The sequence below is a fragment of the Malus domestica genome, chromosome 06 (genome assembly GCF_042453785.1).
Source record: "Malus domestica chromosome 06, GDT2T_hap1".
Classification (NCBI taxonomy): Eukaryota; Viridiplantae; Streptophyta; class Magnoliopsida; order Rosales; family Rosaceae; genus Malus; species Malus domestica.
In genome coordinates this window covers 779,796-799,097 of record NC_091666.1, presented here as the reverse complement: position 1 = coordinate 799,097, position 19,302 = coordinate 779,796, and the positions used below count along the sequence as shown (strand labels likewise).

General features: G+C 40.2%; 2 protein-coding genes and 1 long non-coding RNA gene across 3 annotated transcripts; 2 read left to right on the top strand and 1 right to left on the bottom strand.

Annotated features, from left to right (window-relative positions):
- Positions 1-1,114: 1,114 nt before the first annotated feature.
- Positions 1,115-6,112, top strand: LOC139197157 (uncharacterized). The gene is made up of 3 exons (XR_011582299.1): positions 1,115-1,268; positions 1,418-1,535; positions 5,720-6,112. It is a non-coding gene; the product is annotated as an uncharacterized lncRNA (long non-coding RNA).
- Positions 2,782-5,929, bottom strand: LOC103436727 (F-box/kelch-repeat protein At5g42350-like). Its single transcript, XM_008375178.4, has 3 exons — positions 5,684-5,929; positions 5,311-5,397; positions 2,782-4,980 (listed from the first exon to the last, which is right to left on the bottom strand). Exon 3 carries the CDS (start codon positions 4,924-4,926, stop codon positions 3,184-3,186), a length of 1,743 nt encoding a protein of 580 aa, XP_008373400.3. The 5' UTR covers positions 4,927-4,980; positions 5,311-5,397; positions 5,684-5,929; the 3' UTR covers positions 2,782-3,183.
- A 1,141-nt stretch (positions 6,113-7,253) lies between the features above and the next one.
- LOC103436719 (serine/threonine-protein kinase/endoribonuclease IRE1b-like) lies at positions 7,254-19,112 on the top strand. The gene is made up of 6 exons (XM_008375172.4): positions 7,254-7,577; positions 7,675-7,888; positions 15,572-16,965; positions 17,621-17,793; positions 18,102-18,348; positions 18,507-19,112. Exons 1-6 carry the CDS (start codon positions 7,420-7,422, stop codon positions 18,952-18,954), a joined length of 2,634 nt encoding a protein of 877 aa, XP_008373394.3. The 5' UTR covers positions 7,254-7,419; the 3' UTR covers positions 18,955-19,112.
- Positions 19,113-19,302: the final 190 nt, after the last annotated feature.

Here is a 19,302-nt window from a genome sequence, read left to right as displayed (position 1 = left end):
CGTAAATCAAATGTCTCAAAATTAACCATTTTTCCTCAACAATTGATTAGTTCATAATGTGTTGTTTAGTCTAAGTACAGCTACCAATATAAATAGGCTTTGGAAGATGCTTACACCCTTACACTAACATGATTACACGAAAAAGAAAAGAAAGCTTGAATTGGCAATAAGATTCTTAGTAGTAATTTTCAAGAGTTCAATTAACATGTGTTCTATCTACAAGAATTGCTAGTAGCCATTAACACTTCCCATCAAAGCATTACAAGAAATACTATTACACAGTCCAAAATAAAGAAAATAAAAAATTTTAAAAAAATTGTAATTTGCAACTGGGACTGTGACAGATGAACGTGAAAGGAAATCAAGTTGGCAGGTTCTATGTCTGGAAGAAAATGGAGAGTGAGAAAGAAAGGTCGAGTTGTGGAATGGAGAGAGGGAAAGAGAGAGAGAAAGAGAGAGCGAGGGGGTTGAAAAGAAATCCTAGGGGTGGAGGTAGGATTTTGGTATGCTTATAATCCGAGCGACGGGGTTGAAAAGAAATCCTAGGGGTGGAGGTAGGATTTTGGTATGCTTATAATCCCTTCTCATCCTACAAAATCTCTTATTGAAAGAAATCCTTCAAAATCTAAGAATTTTTTAATACTTATAAACTTGCATGGACTCTATAAAAATCCTTTAAAATCCTAGTTGACTACATCAGAATTCTAGAGTCTTTTAAAATCATTTAATTGACTACCCCGGTATTTGAATTGATTCTTTTAAAAGTTTTGAAAATCCTACTTGACTATATCATGATTCTAAACTATAAGTCATTTAAAATCTTTTAAAATTCTCATTAGACCACACCCCCTTAATTTTTGACGGCATAATAATTTCATACATCACATCTTAAACATTGCAATATCATATATCAACTTAAAAATTCTTTGCAATGATAGATCTTCGATAGTCAATTGTCAGACTGATTGCTAAGTGATCGTGTGACAAAATAAACAAATTTGAAAGGAAATAAATTTTTATTTGAAAAGATTAAATAAAAAGAGTGGCCCCAATCCCCATGTGCAAGCCAGTCAGTCCTTCCTCCATTCATGAAAAAGGGGGTGGTGCAACATGCAAGATGGACCGACGACCTAACGGGCCTCTCTCTGCTCTGCAAATCTCCCTGCTTCCTCCTTCCAACGGTTAATCCACAAACCCTAGCTTTTCTATATATTTAATCCACAGCGCAGCTCCGACGTCGTCCGTCTCTACATTTTAACTTCCCTTCGGTCAGTTTTACAGTCTTTCTCGTACACTTTCCGCTCCTGTTTGGTTGGTTCCCGAGAAAAAGCGGGAAAAACCAAAAGACAACGCATGCATTGTAACTTCATTCGTACATGTTTCTCTTACGATTTTTTTTCTTGATTGATTGCCGCAGTTAGATTCGCCTGAGCATGGCTGTCAAATAGTACAGTCTATGGGTGGGTGTGCTTAGTATTCTTCAACTCCGCGATTCTGATTTCCGAAGCCGGAAGCGTTTACTGATCCCCGTAACGGTAACTATTCCGATCCTTTCTTTTAAATTCTTTATTTTCTTGGCTATTCTATATATATGGAGTAGAAGTTGATAAAGATCGTTGTTTTGAGTGTCCGTTCTGCTGTTTGGTCACCGAGAAAGTTTAGGAAAATTTGAAAATGGATTAATCGGAACCTAGAAACTCTCTTGTTCAGCGCGATTATATTGAAAAGGTCATGAAACTTTGATTATAATTTTTTCATTTGAGGATGGAATTTTAATCATCAAATTTAAGTGTACTAATGGTGCATTCGGACTCGTTAACTCTCACTAGATTGGATTGGATTGGACAACATGTAGCCTTGTGTTTGTTACGTATATGGACCAAGTTTAATGGGATAAAACGGGACTCGCATGGATTCTCGTTCACTAGAAGATCTTAGCAAGACCACTGAATACCATGGGATTGCAAAGATCTTCGCTGCGTCTGCTCGCGTCGCATTCTCTCTCTCCTCTCTGCTCGCGTCGCCAACATCGCCTACAATTGCCAACCCAAAATCGCAGAGGGAGAACCCAGAATCCCGTTGTCTGCTCGTTTCAAATATCGAAGAACCCAAAATCAAGTCGCATCCCCTCTCTCCTCACTCTGCTTGCTACGTCTGCTTGAGGCGCCACCATCGCATAACCCAGAACCGCAAAGTATGCTTGTTTGGGTTCTTCTGATAATCCCTCCGTGGAGCCTCTGCAACCACATCTTCCATCTTCTACACATCTTCACAAATTCGCTCAAATCACAACACCCGAATTCATTGGAATTGCAAAACCCATATTCGAATCACGAAAGCGAAACCCAGATTCGAATCGCAAATCCCAAACTCGAAACGCAAATCCCAGACTTGAATCGCAAAACCAAATTTGTTTGAAGCACTGCACCATATGCACATCTTTGCAATCGTGAAACACAGATTTAGGCAGAACAACTTAAGGAAAAAAAGAAGAAAAAAGGGATGTTATGAGAGAGTGAGTGTGTTAATCTGATACTCCATCTAACGCTTCAAAAAGAAGATTGTCATCGCGCAAGGATTAAGCAACTGGAATTCGATTTGTGAAATAAACCAGACAAAAAAAGATTAAGCACATAATTTCTCGTTCCGCAGACCACCAATGTTGAAAAAGAATCGGAATGGTCAACGGAAACTTACAGTGCATTGCAACAACCTCCTCCTTAAGATTGACCAACTGTGGATCAATTTAGAAGTAATAGGATATCCACCATTCAAAATCAATAACAGCAGGAGGGACCAAATTCAATTCAATAGAGTTGCAACATATGAATACGATGAAGTGGGAATAATTAACAAAGACGTGAGATTTAAATTACAGAATCAATTTCATGAATGTTGGTGAACAAATTACATCCGAGACTACATAAGCGAGCGAATGAGCGAGCATACCGTATTTCTCCAATGGTCGGGGTTTTTATTAAGAATCTCCATTCAAATCTTTTCACCAGGATACAAAATGCTTTGCCCAATGGATTCAACACTGAACTTGACGGTAGCAGGTACGCCCAAAGTGCTCTTGAGAAGAGAGGGAGAACCAGAGCGTTGATGAATGATGATCATGTGTTGTGTGTAATACTTTGTTTCTGTGAGTTACAACGTACAGAGGACTTTACAGTCTTTAACTTACAGATGTAGCACAGCCATTGACTTGGTCAAGCACGAAGAGGCATCCAGCTCGCGAGTTACATGGTTCCTTGAGATATGACTCCATTTCATCCCCGTATCAGACACATCACATACAGTAAAAAAATCCAATACTTGACCAAATATTTTGAACATCTCAATACCGAATATCATGTTTCCGTCTGCCACAAACGCAGCATTCCAGTCCATTGGAGCATCGGGATGTACTGAGACCTCAGTCCAGTTAAGGTACATGAGATCCAGCTCCCATACCTTTCTAACAGCCTTGTTTCTCCGGCCTATCTGACCATCCCCTTCGCACCAGAAGACAGAAAGCATGAAGAGCCTGCCATTACAAGATACCAGTTTTGGGTAATATTCATGAACACGGGGTGGGAAAGGAGTGGTTTGGATTGCAATCCAGAAACCCCTTTCGATGTCATATCCTGCGAGCTTGTCAGTTTCAGAATAAACATAAAACATCCCATTACAAACAACCCCAGAACAAGCAATCCCAAAGTCCACAGGGAACCCTTGAATTTCTGTCCATTTCCTTGAAACAGAATCATATATTTCTCCAGAATCCAAAGGTTCATCCCAGGTGCCAAGACCACCAACAGCAACGAGCACAAACCTTCTACAACCCTTCATGGATGAGTGATCACTTTTTTGTTTCATAAATTTATACGACTTTCTATTGGGCAACACCAAAGACTCATTGTCATCAGCAGAATGTCTGTGTTGACGCCTAAGAGAAAGCCTGTGAGGATCTTCATAAACCTCTGAAACTCCACCTACCCGTGATCTGGGAATACGTCTATCTTGGCGACCTTGATAACTTTGACTGGTGGAAAAATCTGAAGTGACCTCTGAAACTCCTAAAATAGGCATTGATCTTGCATACTTCATTGGAGCAACTTTGCGCCAAGATTTTGTTAAGGGACTAAACAGCATCACCCCTTTGTGTGTCTTAAAAGAGCTCCTATCCACCCTCCCAAAGTTGTTCAAGCTTGAACAACCCCCAACAACATAAATATCATCCTGGACACTAGCAACAGAAAACATGAACCTTCCCTTCAGGATTTCAGCATTTATACTATGCCATTGATTTAGAGACACATCCAATGCATGTATCTCACCAGAGCAATAATCATCTTTAACAGCACCAAAATGAAACAACCATGGGGTCTGATATGAGCCTTCCCGTCTCATCTGCAGGAACCGAGGAGTAGTAGTCAAGTGTTTCCATTTCTTGCACACAAGGCGTGCAGTCATGAGACTGGTTAGTGGGAGCCTCACCAAGCACATTTCCAGTACGTCATCTGGAAGAAAAATGTGCATCCTGCTATTTATAATTGATTCTTCAAGCTCAAAATCCTTTCTGTTATGTTTCTTCCAAAATTTCTCCCTCACCCCATATGAGAAGCAATCCACTCCAGATTCCTCGGTACCACATATTGGTCTGTATCCCTTGCCTTCATCACTGGCACTTGACCTCCTCCTGTTACTTGTATCCCCAAAATCATCGCATGTGTCAGCACCAACTTTGCAACCTCCACCCCTTCCATACAGAGTAAGACATCTCAAAGCTATTCCCCTCACACCATTGTCCTCATCTCCTACAGACCTCTGATTCTTCTTCCTCAACTTCTGGCTAACATTTCTCATCAGACACTTCGATACACGCAAAGCTTCAAAATCTTGATGAAGATTTTCTTCACCAGATGGTCTCCCAGAGTACATTCTGTTCTATAGTCATTAGCAAGCAAAAGCACTCTCTTGCAAGAGTCATGAACCCTAAAAGAAGAAGCAAAACCACAAGTATAAGATACTAATCAAGAGTGCATAAGAGTGAACATAAGCATGCATATCCATATAAGTTTGGCACTCCCAGAAACTCATATAGAACACGAGTGGTGAAATCATGTGCAGCAGCATACTTAAGATTTGGTTAGGTTATTTAAAACTATGCCCTTGAAAAATAAGAGATTAATTTTCAGCATTTCCTTTTCTAATCACAAGAAAATAAATTTGATTACTCAAATTTTACAACCTCGCAAATCTTTGCAACAAGAATCCTCCTAAATTCATTTCCATCTCATTAACCGAAAAAAGACAGATACTTACACTTGCATAAAGTGAGAAAACACAGAGCAAAGTTTTCCCTCAGCTTTCTGGGCAACCAAACACAGAGCAAAGTTCTCCCTCAATTTTCTGGGCAACCAAACATAGAGCAAAGGATTACAAAATCGAAATAAACAATGGGTAGAATACCATATTTAGTCAAAATCACCATAGAAGGACTCCAGTATAATACTAAAACAGAAAGGCAAAGAAAATACAGACAACAATACATCGAATCAATAATTCCAATTCACCAGATTACCCGATAGCATTTAAATCCAATTGAATGAACAAATATACACATATATATATATATAGCTCATTTGATTGCTGATAATTACATAAACAAAATAGGGGCTGGAATTTTGCAACATACCGGGAATCAACACCCTAATGAGATCGAAGTTTGCAGATACGAATGGGTTTGGCTGCCGAGAAAAGAGAGAGGGGAGGAGTAATTTCGAACTTGGAATCGACTGATATGGAATAAATTGAAAAGCGGAAAAGAAATGGAGAAAAGAAAGGGAAAGGAAAAGATTTGAAAAGCAAACGGGCAATTGAGCGCAGCACTGTTGCAGTGAGCGATCTGAGCGCTATTGAATGATGAAGAAGGTAAAGCGAGGAAGAAAGAAAAAGGAGATGAGATTCTCCGATTATCAAATTCAATTTTTCGAATTTTTTTAATCAAAAGAGATCCAAAAGATTTAAGTGTGTTATTATTATTATTATTATTATTATTATTTTGTAACTTATGATGGAATTGAATCAAATCAATTTTTTTTTTTAAGATTGCAACTAAGATATAGTTTTAATGGCGTTGCTAGTTTGCGTATTTATAAAATAGTTATGTTTAAACTTTAGAGCCTAGTTAATAATCTATATAAATAGTTACGTTCAAATTTAAGAGTCGGGTTAATAATCTATTATTAATTGATACATACAGCAATCTATAACTTAACTACTTGCACAATTAGGTAAGTGTTGGGAATTTACACCATAAGACTCGGTACAATTAGAAGTGAAACCATTCAATATAAGTTATTTATTCTTAAGTAGTTTTGACAATTTAGTTACAAATTCAATTCTTAAATTAATTTTTTTTTGGTAAAATTGATGTTATTTTTATAGTACGATATAAAGGGTGGGTACAGTACAATTATTGTAACCAAACTTCTGTTTCAATTACAATACCAACCTCTTGATGTGACAAAATCTACTATCATTATGATACTAAATTTTTGATTTGCCAAATTTTGGTATGTCACAAAATTTAGTTGGCATGGTGCGATTGTTGGATTTTATCAATTTGATATTGGACTTTTTTTGGGGCCCAAATCTGATTTTTAGCCCAACACCATTTTTGCTTAATTTCATTATTCACACACATTTAGTCAGTCAAATCATGAAAGATAAAAGTTAGGGTCATAAATCAAATCAATGTTAAACAATTCAAGTTGCAACAACTATTAAACATAATAGTAATTAGTGTGTGTGTAAGCGGATTCGCGAAATTATTTTTTTTCTTAACTTTTTATACATATGTTTTTGAAACGTCCATTTTTTATTGTATTTTAAGAATTCGAGCATTTTATATTTTAAAACATCATTTATAGATTATTTTTGTAAAAAATTAAACAAATTTAAAATCATTAACATATTCATTTGTAGTGAAAAAAAAAAATAGAAGAATACTGTTTTACAAAGAAATCAAAACACTTAATCTAACGGTCATTTAGTTTTATATTTATGTGTTTTTGGTTGACACGATCTTTTAGAAAAGACTCAAAAGACAGACAGTTTTGGTCGTTTAAAAATACTTTACGAAATGTGCTTCACAAAAACATGTAAAATTTGTGTAAAAAAAATAATGTTACGAATATGTCCCCTAAAAAATAAAACAAAATTACTTATTTATTTTAATCAAATTCCTAGTTGGAAAAAAACACAAAATAAATCCAACCCAAACGTCAAAATACGCGTACTGAAATTGGCTAGCCTCTCAGCCGTCTGTCGTCACCAATTGCCATTTCCCATTGGTTTCCCAGGTCACCACAAAACCCTAAATCTCCAATTGAAAGATCTCTGATTACTCGATTCGTTTGGATCTAAGAAATGAGACGACCTCTCATCTTCCTTCTCCTATTTGCTCCGCTAATTGAATGTTTGACCAGAGAAGCAGCCATCACAGTCCCAGAACCAGAGACCGCGACTGCCCTCTCCATTCCACATTCCTCGCCTTCCAACCGCTTCAATTCTCTCCTGCCGAAGCTGTAAGCACAGACTGCTCTCAAAGTCTCAATATTTTCGGCTTAATTTGTCGAATTTCAATGAAATTCATAAACTTTTGAATTCTGAAATTTGATGCAGAGGAAATGATATAACGCTGGTTGTTGCATTGGATGGAACGATATATATGGTCAATACTAATCCATGGAGTATCCTGTGGGGCTTCCCTTCTGGGGCTCCAATTCATACTTCGTATCAGGATGCCAGTTTTTTTAACAATACTAGGAGTAATGATCACTTCATTGATTTGGGCGAAGACGGGGTGCTCTATAGCCATACCCGCAGCGGAAAAGAGGTATACCGGTTCACATCTTTGATAATCGATGTTCTGTTTTTTCGTTTCATTTTTTACTTCTATTATATTTGAATATGTCTTTTTTGCATGTAATGTAATGTAATGGATATTTAGTTTTTAGGTTGATGATTTATGGTAATCATTCATATATTCTTGATCTCAATCTTTGCCAAGATTATGTGGGCAGCTGTCAAGTGTCAGTAAATTGGATGGTTTTCCATAGCTTAGATCTCTACAACAACAACAACAACAACAACAAAGCCTTTTCCCACTAAGTGGGGTCGGCTATATGAATCCTAGAACGCCATTGCGCTCATTTGTGTCATGTCCTCCGTTAGATCCAAGTACTCAAGTCTTTTCTTAGGGTCTCTTCCAAAGTTTTCCTAGGTCTTCCTCTACTCCTTCAGCCCCGAACCTCTGTCCCGTAGTCACATTTTCGAACCGGAGCGTCAGTAGGCATTCTTTGCACATGTCCAAACCACCGGAACCGATTTTCTCTCATATTTCCTTCAATTTTGGCTACTCCTACTTTACCTCGGATATCCTAATTCCCAATCTTATCCTTTCTCGTGTGCCCATACATCCCACGAAGCATCCTCATCTCCGCTACATCCATTTTGTGTACGTTGATGCTTCACCGCCCAACATTCTGTGCCATACAACATCGCTGGCCTTATTGCCGTCCTATAAAATTTTTCCTTGAGCTTCAGTGGCCTACGACGGTCACACAACACGCCGGATGCACTCTTACACTTCATCCATCCAGCTTGTATTCTATGTTTGAGATCTCCATCTAATTCTCCGTTCTCTTGCAAGATAGATCCTAGGTAGCGAAAACGGTCACTTTTTGTGATCTTCGCTAAATTGCTCCGGTCATTAGTGTGGATAAGTATATAAATGGATAGAGATAGGAAAGCAAACACAAGATGTACGTGGTTCACCCAGATTGGCTACGTCCACGAAATAGAGGAGTTCTCATTAATTGTGAAGGGTTTATACAAGTACATAGGTTCAAGCTCTCCTTTAGTGAGTACAAGTGAATGATTTAGTACAAATGACATTAGGAAATATTGTGGGAGAATGATCTCGTAGCCACGAAACTTCTAAGTACCGGAGTGTGGTATCATCTTGACTTGCCTTATTTGTCTCATAGGTAGATGTGGCATCTTCTCTGGAAGTACTCTTCCTCCATCCAGGGGTGGTATCTGTAACTGGTGGAGATGCACAAGGTAATGTATCAATTTCACTTGAAGCTTACTTGTAGTTTCATGCTTGGTCAAGCGAGATACAAACCATGTAGTAGGAGTCCCCCAAGTCGCCGAGCTGGGGGATCTGCTGAAAGAGGTGACAGACAAGGTAAGCAATCAGAGCTCCGGCTGATTGTTCACATTCTCCCTATCTTGCAGGCAGCATGAAGGATAAAGAGAAGAAAAATGAGGAGAGATGATATGGGATACTTTTGCTTTTGAAGAAGTAACTTTCCACAGGCTTATTCTTGAACTGGGCTGGAGGGTTTTCTGGTTTCCTCCAGAGTATAAGGCCGACTGAAGAATTTGAGGGTCAAAACAAGTCCATCAAATCTAGACTACGTTCGACCCTGCTGATATGGGATACTTTTGCTTTTGATAGAGTAGTGGATGTATCGGCACGTGTGCTGTTACGCTTGTCTCCACATGCTTCCTTGTATCATTCTCACTTGCCCTATCTGTTCCTCAGGCAGATGCGGTATCTTCCCTGGAAGCATAAGATGTTGAAGATGAGTACTCGAGAGCAATGCCAGGTAAGTAATCAGGTAAGGGGTTCCAGGCAGTCAGTTCCTGGCTGGAAGCTTGATTCCAAGTGCTGACTGATTGCTCTCTTTCTCCTTGTCTTGCAGGTAAGAACAAGGCCAAAGGAAAAGACAGGGAAAAAGCATGATATGGGATACTCTTGCTTTTAACCCTGATGATATGAGATATTCTTGCTCTAGTATAGCTTGTTTACAGAGGTATTATCGGGGGGAAAGAAAGCTGAATATTTCGAAAGGCTTTGTTGAGAGTGCCCTCTCAGATAAGAGAAAGGGTTGAGCATTTTTGCAGGTCTGCCTGTCCGTTAGGGATGGAAGTCGACATATATAGGAGTCTCCCTATCATCAAGTAATAATGTTATTCCTTTACCCTGCTTGGTTATAGCACGGTAGTGGGAGCTGCCAGCTTCACATGTTTTAACTCTGTCAGAGCACTTTGAAAAAGTGGTTTGTGGTATCTGGAAAGCTGATGTTGCGTGTGAAGATTACAGACCTGTCGGGGGTCTGGCTCTCGAGATTCGGAGAACGATGCCTCTTCGATTTTTGAGAAAGCAATCCTGCTGGGGGTCTGGCTCTCGAGATTCGGAGAGCAGTGTTTCTTCGATTTTTTAGAAAGTAATCATGTTGGGAGTCTGGCTCTCGAGATTCGGAGGGCCGTGCCTCTTCGATTTTGGAGCAAGCAATCTTGTTGGGAGTGTTTTCTCAAATGTGAGTAAAGGTTGGGCATGTTTGCTAGTCTACCTTGCCACGAAGCACAGAGGTTGACACATAGGGACTTTCCAATTATCCAGCAGTGGTACTATTCCTTTACCCTCTCTTCGATTTTTGAGAAAGTAATCATGTTGGGAGTCTGGCTCTCGATATTCGGAGGGCGGTGCCTCTTCGATTTTGGAGCAAGCAATCTTGTTAGGAGTGTTTTCTCGAATGTGAGTAAAGGTTGGGCATGTTTGCTAGTCTACCTTGCCACGAAGCACAGAGGTTGACACACCGGGACTTTCCAATTATCCAGCAGTGGTACTGTTCCTTTACCCTTGTGGGTAATAATATGGTAGCTAGACCTTCAAAATTTATGTGTCTAAACTTTGTTAGTGTTGTTTCTTTGCAATTCTTTTACCCTTCTTGGTCAGAGCGATGTAGTGGGAGCTGCAAGCTTCACGTGTCTCAACTTTGTCAGAGAACTTTGGCAAAGTTATCTGTGGTACCCATGAGCTACTGTTGCGTGTGGGAAGTGGGTGATTGAACAGTACGATTCATGTGCTTTCTACTTCGCCAGAAATCTTCGACAGAATGCCCATAATTTCCGCAAAGCTGAGTGTGCGTGTGATAGGTGCTGACAAGGCTGGAAAAGTAGGTGCCTCTTCGATTTCTGAAATCGGCCCTCGTGGTCTCTGAGCAGCCCAGCTTTTGAGAAAGCAAGCTTCTTCGATTTCTGAGATCTTTGTGGTCTTTGAGCAGCCCAGCTTTTGAGAAAGCAAACACCTCTTCGATTTCTGAGATCGACCCTCGTGGTCTCTGAGCAGCCCAGCTTTTGAGAAAGCAAACGCCTCTTCGATTTCTGAAGCTTCGTCGAGTGCAGATTTTTATAGGGGCTGACATTAAGTTCCAAAGCACACTTGAATATCCACCAGTAAAAGCTCCATTCTTGCACTTCTAAGATCTTGATTTGTCCGACCTCTTCTCTCTTCAACACCTTTGAAAATGTCTGGCCCCTCCGACCGTCGTTTTGACTTGAACCTTGTTGAAGAGGCAGCCCCGCCTTCTCCAGACAACATATGGCGCCCATCCTTCGTCTCCCCTACTGGTCCTCTTACCGTTGGGGATTCCGTGATGAAGAATGATATGACCGCTGCGGTAGTGGCCAGGAACCTTCTCACTCCCAAAGATAACAGACTACTTTCCAAACGGTCTGATGAGTTGTCTGTTAAGGATTCTCTGGCTCTCAGTGTTCAGTGTGCAGGTTCTGTGTCTAATATGGCCCAACGCCTATTTGCTCGAACCCGCCAAGTTGAATCATTGGCGGCTGAAGTGATGAGTCTCAAACAGGAGATTAGAGGGCTCAAGCATGAGAATAAACAGTTGCACCGGCTCGCACATGATTATGCTACAAACATGAAGAGGAAGCTTGACCAGATGAAGGAATCTGATGGTCAGGTTTTACTTGATCATCAGAGATTTGTGGGTTTGTTCCAAAGGCATTTATTGCCTTCGTCTTCTGGTGCTGTACCGCGTAATGAAGCTCCAAATGATCAATCTCTGATGCCTCCTCCTTCTAGGGTTTTGTCCAGTACTGAGGCTCCGAATGATCCCCCTCCGGTGCCTTCTCTTTCTGGGGCTCTACCGACTGCTGAGACTTCTCCTAAGCAACCTTTGTGAAGGCTCTCTCTTGTTTGTTTATTTTGACTCAAGTATATGTACATATTTGTAACTTATCGGGGATATCAATAAATAAGCTTTCCTTCATTTCAACGTATTGTGTTAAATACACCAAAGCCTTCTTCGCTAAGTTCTTTGAATTTTTTTTTGTTGAAGCTTGTATGTTGAAGCTTTGTGAGTGGAGCATATAGGTTGAGGTAGTGTTCCCTTAATTTCCCGAGTGAGGAAAACTTCTCGGTTGGAGACTTGGAAAATCCAAGTCACTGAGTGGGATCGGCTATATGAATCTTAGAACGCCATTGTGTTCTGTCCTGTGTCATGTCCTCCGTTAGATCCAAGTACTCTAAGTCTTTTCTTAGGGTCTCTTCCAAAGTTTTCCTAGGTCTTCCTCTGCCCCTTCGGCCCTGAACCTCTGTCCCATAGTCGCATCTTCTACTTTACCCCGGATATCCTCATTCCTAATCTTATCCTTTCTCGTGTGCCCACACATCCAACGAAGCATCCTCATCTCCGCTACACCCATTTTGTGTACGTGTTGATGCTTCACCGCCCAACATTCTGTGCCATACAGCATTGCCGGCCTTATTGCCGTCCTATAAAATTTTCCCTTGAGCTTCAGTGGCATACGGCGGTCACACAACACGCCGGATGCACTCTTCCACTTCATCCATCCAGCTTGTATTCTATGGTTGAGATCTCCATCTAATTCTCCGTTCTTTTGCAAGATAGATCCTAGGTAACGAAAACGGTCGCTCTTTGGTATTTCTTGATCTCCGATCCTCACCCCTAACTCGTTTTGGCCTCCATTTGCACTGAACTTGCACTCCATATATTCTGTCTTTGATCGGCTTAGGCGAAGACCTTTAGATTCCAACACTTCTCTCCAAAGGTTAAGCTTTGCATTTACCCCTTCCTGAGTTTCATCTATCAACACTATATCGTCTGCGAAAAGCATACACCAAGGAATATCACCTTGAATATGTCTTGTTAACTCATCCATTACCAACGCAAAAAGGTAAGGATTAAGGATGAGCCTTGATGTAATCCTACAGTTATGGGAAAGCTTTCGGTTTGTCCTTCATGAGTTCTTACGGCAGTCTTTGCTCCTTCATACATATCCTGTATAGCTTGGATATATGCCACTCGTACTCCTTTCTTCTCTAAAATCCTCCAAAGAATGTCTCTTGGGACCCTATCATACGCTTTTTCCAAATCTATAAAGACCATGTGTAAATCCTTTTTCCCATCTCTATATCTTTCCATCAATCTTCGTAAGAGATAGATTGCCTCCATGGTTGAGCGCCCTGGCATGAACCCGAATTGGTTGTCCGAAACCCGTGTCTCTTGCCTCAATCTATGCTCAATGACTCTCTCCCAGAGCTTCATTGTATGACTCATTAGCTTAATTCCCCTATAGTTCATGCAATTTTGTACATCGCCCTTATTCTTGTAGATAGGCACCAAAGTGCTCATTCGCCACTCATTCGGCATCTTCTTCGTTTTCAAGATCCTATTGAAAAGGTCAGTGAGCCATGTTATACCTGTCTCTCCCAAAACTTTCCACACTTCGATTGGTATATCGTCTGGGCCTACTACTTTTCTATGCTTCATCTTCTTCAAAGCTACACCCACTTCTTCCTTCCGGATTCTACGATAAAAAGAGTAGTTTCTACACTCTTCTGAGTTACTCAACTCCCCTAAAGAAGCACTCCTTTCATGTCCTTCATTGAAAAGATTATGAAAATAACTTTTCCATCTGTCTTTAACCGCGTTCTCTGTAGCAAGAACCTTTCCATCCTCATCCTTGATGCACCTCACTTGGTTTAGGTCCTTTGTCTTCTTTTCCCTTGCTCTAGCTAGTTTATAGATATCCAACTCTCCTTCTTTGGTATCTAGTCGCTTATACATATCGTCATAAGCCGCTAACTTAGCTTCTCTCACAGCTTTCTTCGCCTCTTGCTTCGCTTTTCTATACCTTTCACCATTTTCATCGGTCCTATCCTTGTATAAGGCTTTACAACATTCCTTCTTAGCCTTCACCTTTGCTTGTACCTCCTCATTCCACCACCAAGATTCCTTTTGGTGTGGGGCAAAGCCCTTGGACTCTCCTAATACCTCTTTTGCTACTTTTCGGATACAACTAGCCATGGAATCCCACATTTGGTTAGCTTCCCCCTCTCTATCCCACACACACTGGGTGATTACTTTCTCTTTGAAAATGGCTTGTTTTTCTTCTTTTAGATTCCACCATCTAGTCCTTGGGCACTTCCAAGTCTTGTTCTTTTTTCTCACTCTTTTGATATGTACATCCATCACCAACAAGCGATGTTGATTAGTCACGCTCTCTCCTGGTATAACTTTGCAATCCTTACAAGTTATACGATCCCCTTTCCTCATTAGAAGAAAATCTATTTGTGTTTTTGACGACCCACTCTTGTAGGTGATCACATGTTCTTCTCTCTTCTTAAAGAAGGTGTTGGCTAAGAAGAGATCATATGCCATTGCAAAATCCAAGATAGCTTCCCCATCCTCGTTTCTCTCCCCAAAACCATGGCCACCATGAAAACCTCCATAGTTGCCTGTCTCCCTGCCCACGTGTCCATTTAAATCTCCTCCTATAAATAACTTCTCCGTCTGAGCAATTCCTTGCACCAAGTCTCCAAGGTCTTCCCAAAATTTCTCCTTCGAACTCGTATCCAACCCTACTTGAGGTGCGTATGCACTAATCACATTGATAAGTTCTTGTCCTATTACAATCTTGATTGCCATGATTCTATCTCCTACCCTCTTGACATCTACAACATCTTGTGTCAAGGTCTTGTCCACGATGGTGCCAACACCGTTTCTCGTTCTATTTGTGCCCGAATACCATAGTTTAAACCCTGAGTTTTCTAGATCCTTTGCCTTACGACCAACCCACTTAGTTTCTTGTAGGCACATAATATTTATCCTTCTCCTCACCATAACTTCTACTACTTCCATAGATTTTCCCGTCAAGGTTCCTATATTCCACGTTCCTAAACGCATTTTGCTCTCTTGAACTCTACCCTTCTGTCCTAGCTTCTTCACCCTTCCCCGTCTAATAGGATCAAAGTACTTCTTTTGTGTGTCCCGTGTAAAGTTGATAGGAGCATATGCTCCCAAACAACTTTGAGTGGAGTCGTTCGAAAAGAAGTTTCTATAGCCCCCTTGCTCATTTAACACTGTATCCGGGTGCCGATGGAGATACAGCGACCCTTGCTCACTTATCACTGTGCTCAGGCCACACAGCGCGCCACTTACGGGTGACGCCCTAGCTTTAGCGCGATTTCGTTCTGGATTCATTTTCATAAGGATTCGACGTGATCATGGAGTGCCGGCTGTCGACTACCTGACGCCCTCCCCCTCCTCCTTTATCCGGGCTTGGGACCGGCAATGTAAGATAAACTTACACGGCGGAGTTCCATAGCTTAGATCTCTGTTGTAGTAATATCTTTGTTGTGGTTGCGTTGTTTTATATTTGATTATGGTTCATTATATGACAGAAATTGTCATCGAGTGTAGAAGAATTCATAGGAGGTGCTCCATATTGGTCAAAGGATGGAGGAGTCACAACGGGATCAAGGAGGAACACTGTGTTCCTTGTTAATGCCAAGACCGGAAAACTAATTCACATGTATAAATCGGCTGATACTCCGTCCAAGTTAGTGGTTTGGAGTACCGAAAGTGATCTGTCTCCGAAAGTGAAAGATGCTCACGGGTTGGTAGAGTCTGGTTCCATAGGCTTGGAAGCCGTTGAACATATGCTTTACATTGTGAGAACAGATTATGAAATCACACATTATTCTTCTGGTAAGGTTGTTTGGACTGTGACATTTGCTACATTTGAATCTCGTCCCCAAATATCTAATACTGGAAATGAGCTTGCTTTAAGACACAGCGGGGTTTCCAACTCAGTATTGCCTAGTCAGAACAAAACTTATATCTCCCGTACTCTGGATCCCATATTGACAGAGTATCTTTCAAAATATGCTGGGATAAATGATAGCCATTCTGGAGACAGTTCTGCGTATGAGCATTCCCCTAATGCCAATGTTCCTGCGATTATTGAAGAGAATCATCCATCTCATGTTCCTGCGATTATTGAAGAGAATAATCCATCTGGCGGCAATGAAGGCATAATGGCTCAAGCTGTAACAAAATTACTGTCTCTGTGTTTCACACTATTGTCCATTGTAGTCTGTATCTTTCGCTGTCCAAGAGCATTTGGAAAACAACATAAACTCAAACAGGTGGCTGAGGAAACTAAGATGCAAGCTGGGGTTCCAAAGAAGAAGAGAACCCGTAGACTGGGAAACAATAAGAGAAATTCCATTGATGTCAAGAACATGAGCAATACGTCACATGAAGATAAGGTTGGAGAATCTAAATTTTTCATACAAAATGAAAGAAGTGAAATGAAGTTTCTCTTGACCTCAGCTGATCATCTTGATGGTCAAATAGAGGGGAGCAGGATTGGCAAGTTGCTTGTTTCCAACAATGAAATTGCTCAGGGAAGTAATGGTACCATTGTACTTGAGGGAATCTATGATGGTCGTGCGGTAGCTGTTAAACGTCTTGTGAGGACTCATCATGATGTGGCTTTCAAAGAGGTTCAGAATCTTATTGCTTCTGATCAGCATCCAAATATTGTACGTTGGCATGGAGTGGAGTATGATCAAGATTTTGTTTATCTATCCTTGGAGCGTTGTACATGTAGCTTATATGATCTTATTTATTTTCACTCTGGGTCCATTCAAAGCCAAATCACCACGGATCAGGATCCCCAGTTTTGGACTGAGTATACCACTCGATTGCATTCCATGATGGGAAATAACAGGGACATTGAATTGTGGAAGGCAAATGGATACCCTTCACCCCAGTTGTTAAAATTAATGAGGTTAGTTTAATGTCTTGCAATAGCCTTTCCATCTTTCTTTTTATCAAACTGTCTAATGGTGTTTTCAACTTTTTTCGGCATACACAAGATTTAATTTTTCATATCATGAATAAGTTAGAATTTTGGGGTGAACTTAACCTGTAGTAGCTGATGCTGGGATTATGGAATGCGGCAAACTTTATAGATAGAATTCATTTTAGATTTAGATATTCCATTTTTCATCCTTTAAAATGTTGGCAACTAACATAAGGGGACTTACTGTAATTTTGTCGTATCGAAACGTATTTTCCCAAGAGTAATGCTACACTTACCACATTTTTACCACCTTTCTAATAGAGGTAGGGCCCACCAACACATGTGGATCCCATCTCTATTAGATAGGTGGTACAAATGTGGTACGAGCAGCATTTTTGTTTTCCCAATTTATTTCCCTTTGAAATTGTTGTTTTAAGTGAGGGATTGAAGTTTGTACTTGCTTCTATTTAGTGAAAGCACATCTTAGATTTGATTTTCAGTAATAGCTCATGAAGAAATTTGATCCCATTAATATAGATATGTTCCTTGAATCTTGCGAAGATTTATTCTGAAAAAAGAAAAATCTTGAAAATAGCTGTATAAAGTACTCAAGATTTTGACATAATCATTTTTTCTGCAGTGATCTGGTTTCTGGGCTTGCCCATTTACATGAACTTGGAATTATACATCGGGACTTAAAGCCTCAAAATGTTTTGATAATAAAGGGCAGGTCTTTATGTGCCAAGCTTTCAGATATGGGTATCAGCAAGCGCCTACAAGGGGACAAGTCTTCCATAACCCAGCATGCTACTGGTAAGCTTAGGAACTATTTGAATGGTCATGTTCATTGATTTCGAGGCAAACATGTGCTAGATATGGTTATTAGGCCCGTATGAATGAGTTCTAATGATGAAATGTGGTGATTTGAATTTGAAAACAACCCGGAATTATCCATTAGTTAACCTTTTATTGATATTTATTTTCCATGGCCTTTTGGTTCAACATTATCACTACTGTTAGTATTTGGGTAGACTTTCTTACTGATGAACCTCGACTCTTTTTTTGTGTTCTAATGGATACTAAAATTTCCTTTTATTTCTTTACTTGTTTGTTGGCTGCAGGTTATGGTAGTTCAGGCTGGCAAGCACCCGAACAACTTCTCCATCTGCGCCAAACGCGTGCAGTGGATTTGTTTAGTTTAGGCTGTCTACTCTTTTTCTGCGTCACTGGGGGCAAACACCCTTATGGTGATAGCATCGAGCGTGATGTAAATATAGTGAATGACCGCAAAGACTTGTTCTTAGTAGACACTATACCAGAAGCTGTAGACCTTTTTACTCGTCTCTTGAATCCCAACCCTGATCTTCGGTAAGATTCTTTATTCACTATCCATCAACTTAAAACTAAATTTTATGTGGAGTACCCCCTCGTCTTACGCACACACCCGTAGAGTCTAGACACATTACATCCATGTGGACACCTTTTGGCTCTAAATCGTTCGTTCTCACTGAATTAATGATCTCCAGGCCAACATCCATGGATGTGTTACATCATCCTTTCTTCTGGAGTTCGGAGACAAGACTTTCATTCCTTCGAGATGCAAGTGATCGGGTTGAATTGGAAGATAGGGAGAATGAGTCTGAACTACTAAATTCATTAGAAAGTACTGCAGCGGTGGCTTTAAATGGGAAGTGGGATGAAAAGATGGAACCTGCATTTATAAATAACATCGGACGATACAGGCGTTACAAGTTTGATAGCGTTCGTGATTTACTACGAGTGATACGGAACAAGTTAAATCACTACAGGGAACTTCCTGAGGAAGTGAAGGAGATATTGGGTCCAGTTCCTGAGGGGTTTGATGGATATTTTTCAAGTCGATTTCCAAAACTGTTAATCGAGGTGTATAAAGTGTTGTACAGGTGCTGCAAAGAGGAAGAGTTCTTCTGTAAGTATATAAAAAGCATCAATTAATTATTAAAGAGGAAGAGTGCTCCCTAGAAAAGCTGTTTTCAAGCTTCCACATTGTTGACCTGTTTCCATGAATTAACTTAAAAATTGTAACTAGAAATTGCATCATATGTACGAACACTAACAGTGCCACGATGAATGAACATGATTATTAATTATTACTTGTTATAGCATTTCGTTGCTAGAGAGCTATAATTTAAAACCATTAAGCAAAAGTTATGATGGAACGGATTTACTGCCACTATGGCGTCCTGACTCCTAATTCGGCAAGTCAATGTTATGTTAAGAGAAATCTAAATATGACATTGTATTATTGGACTGGGACGCCACATGACAGTGAACCTGTTTGAT

Excerpts from the sequence above, each read along its gene's own strand:
- LOC103436727 (XM_008375178.4), bottom strand. The coding sequence starts at position 4,926 with ATGTACTCTGGGAGACCATCTGGTGAAGAAAATCTTCATCAAGATTTT.
- LOC103436719 (XM_008375172.4), top strand. The coding sequence starts at position 7,420 with ATGAGACGACCTCTCATCTTCCTTCTCCTATTTGCTCCGCTAATTGAA. Across the intron at positions 7,578-7,674 it reads AATTCTCTCCTGCCGAAGCT|AGGAAATGATATAACGCTGG; the intron begins GTAAGCACAGAC and ends AATTTGATGCAG. Across the intron at positions 7,889-15,571 it reads ATACCCGCAGCGGAAAAGAG|AAATTGTCATCGAGTGTAGA; the intron begins GTATACCGGTTC and ends ATTATATGACAG.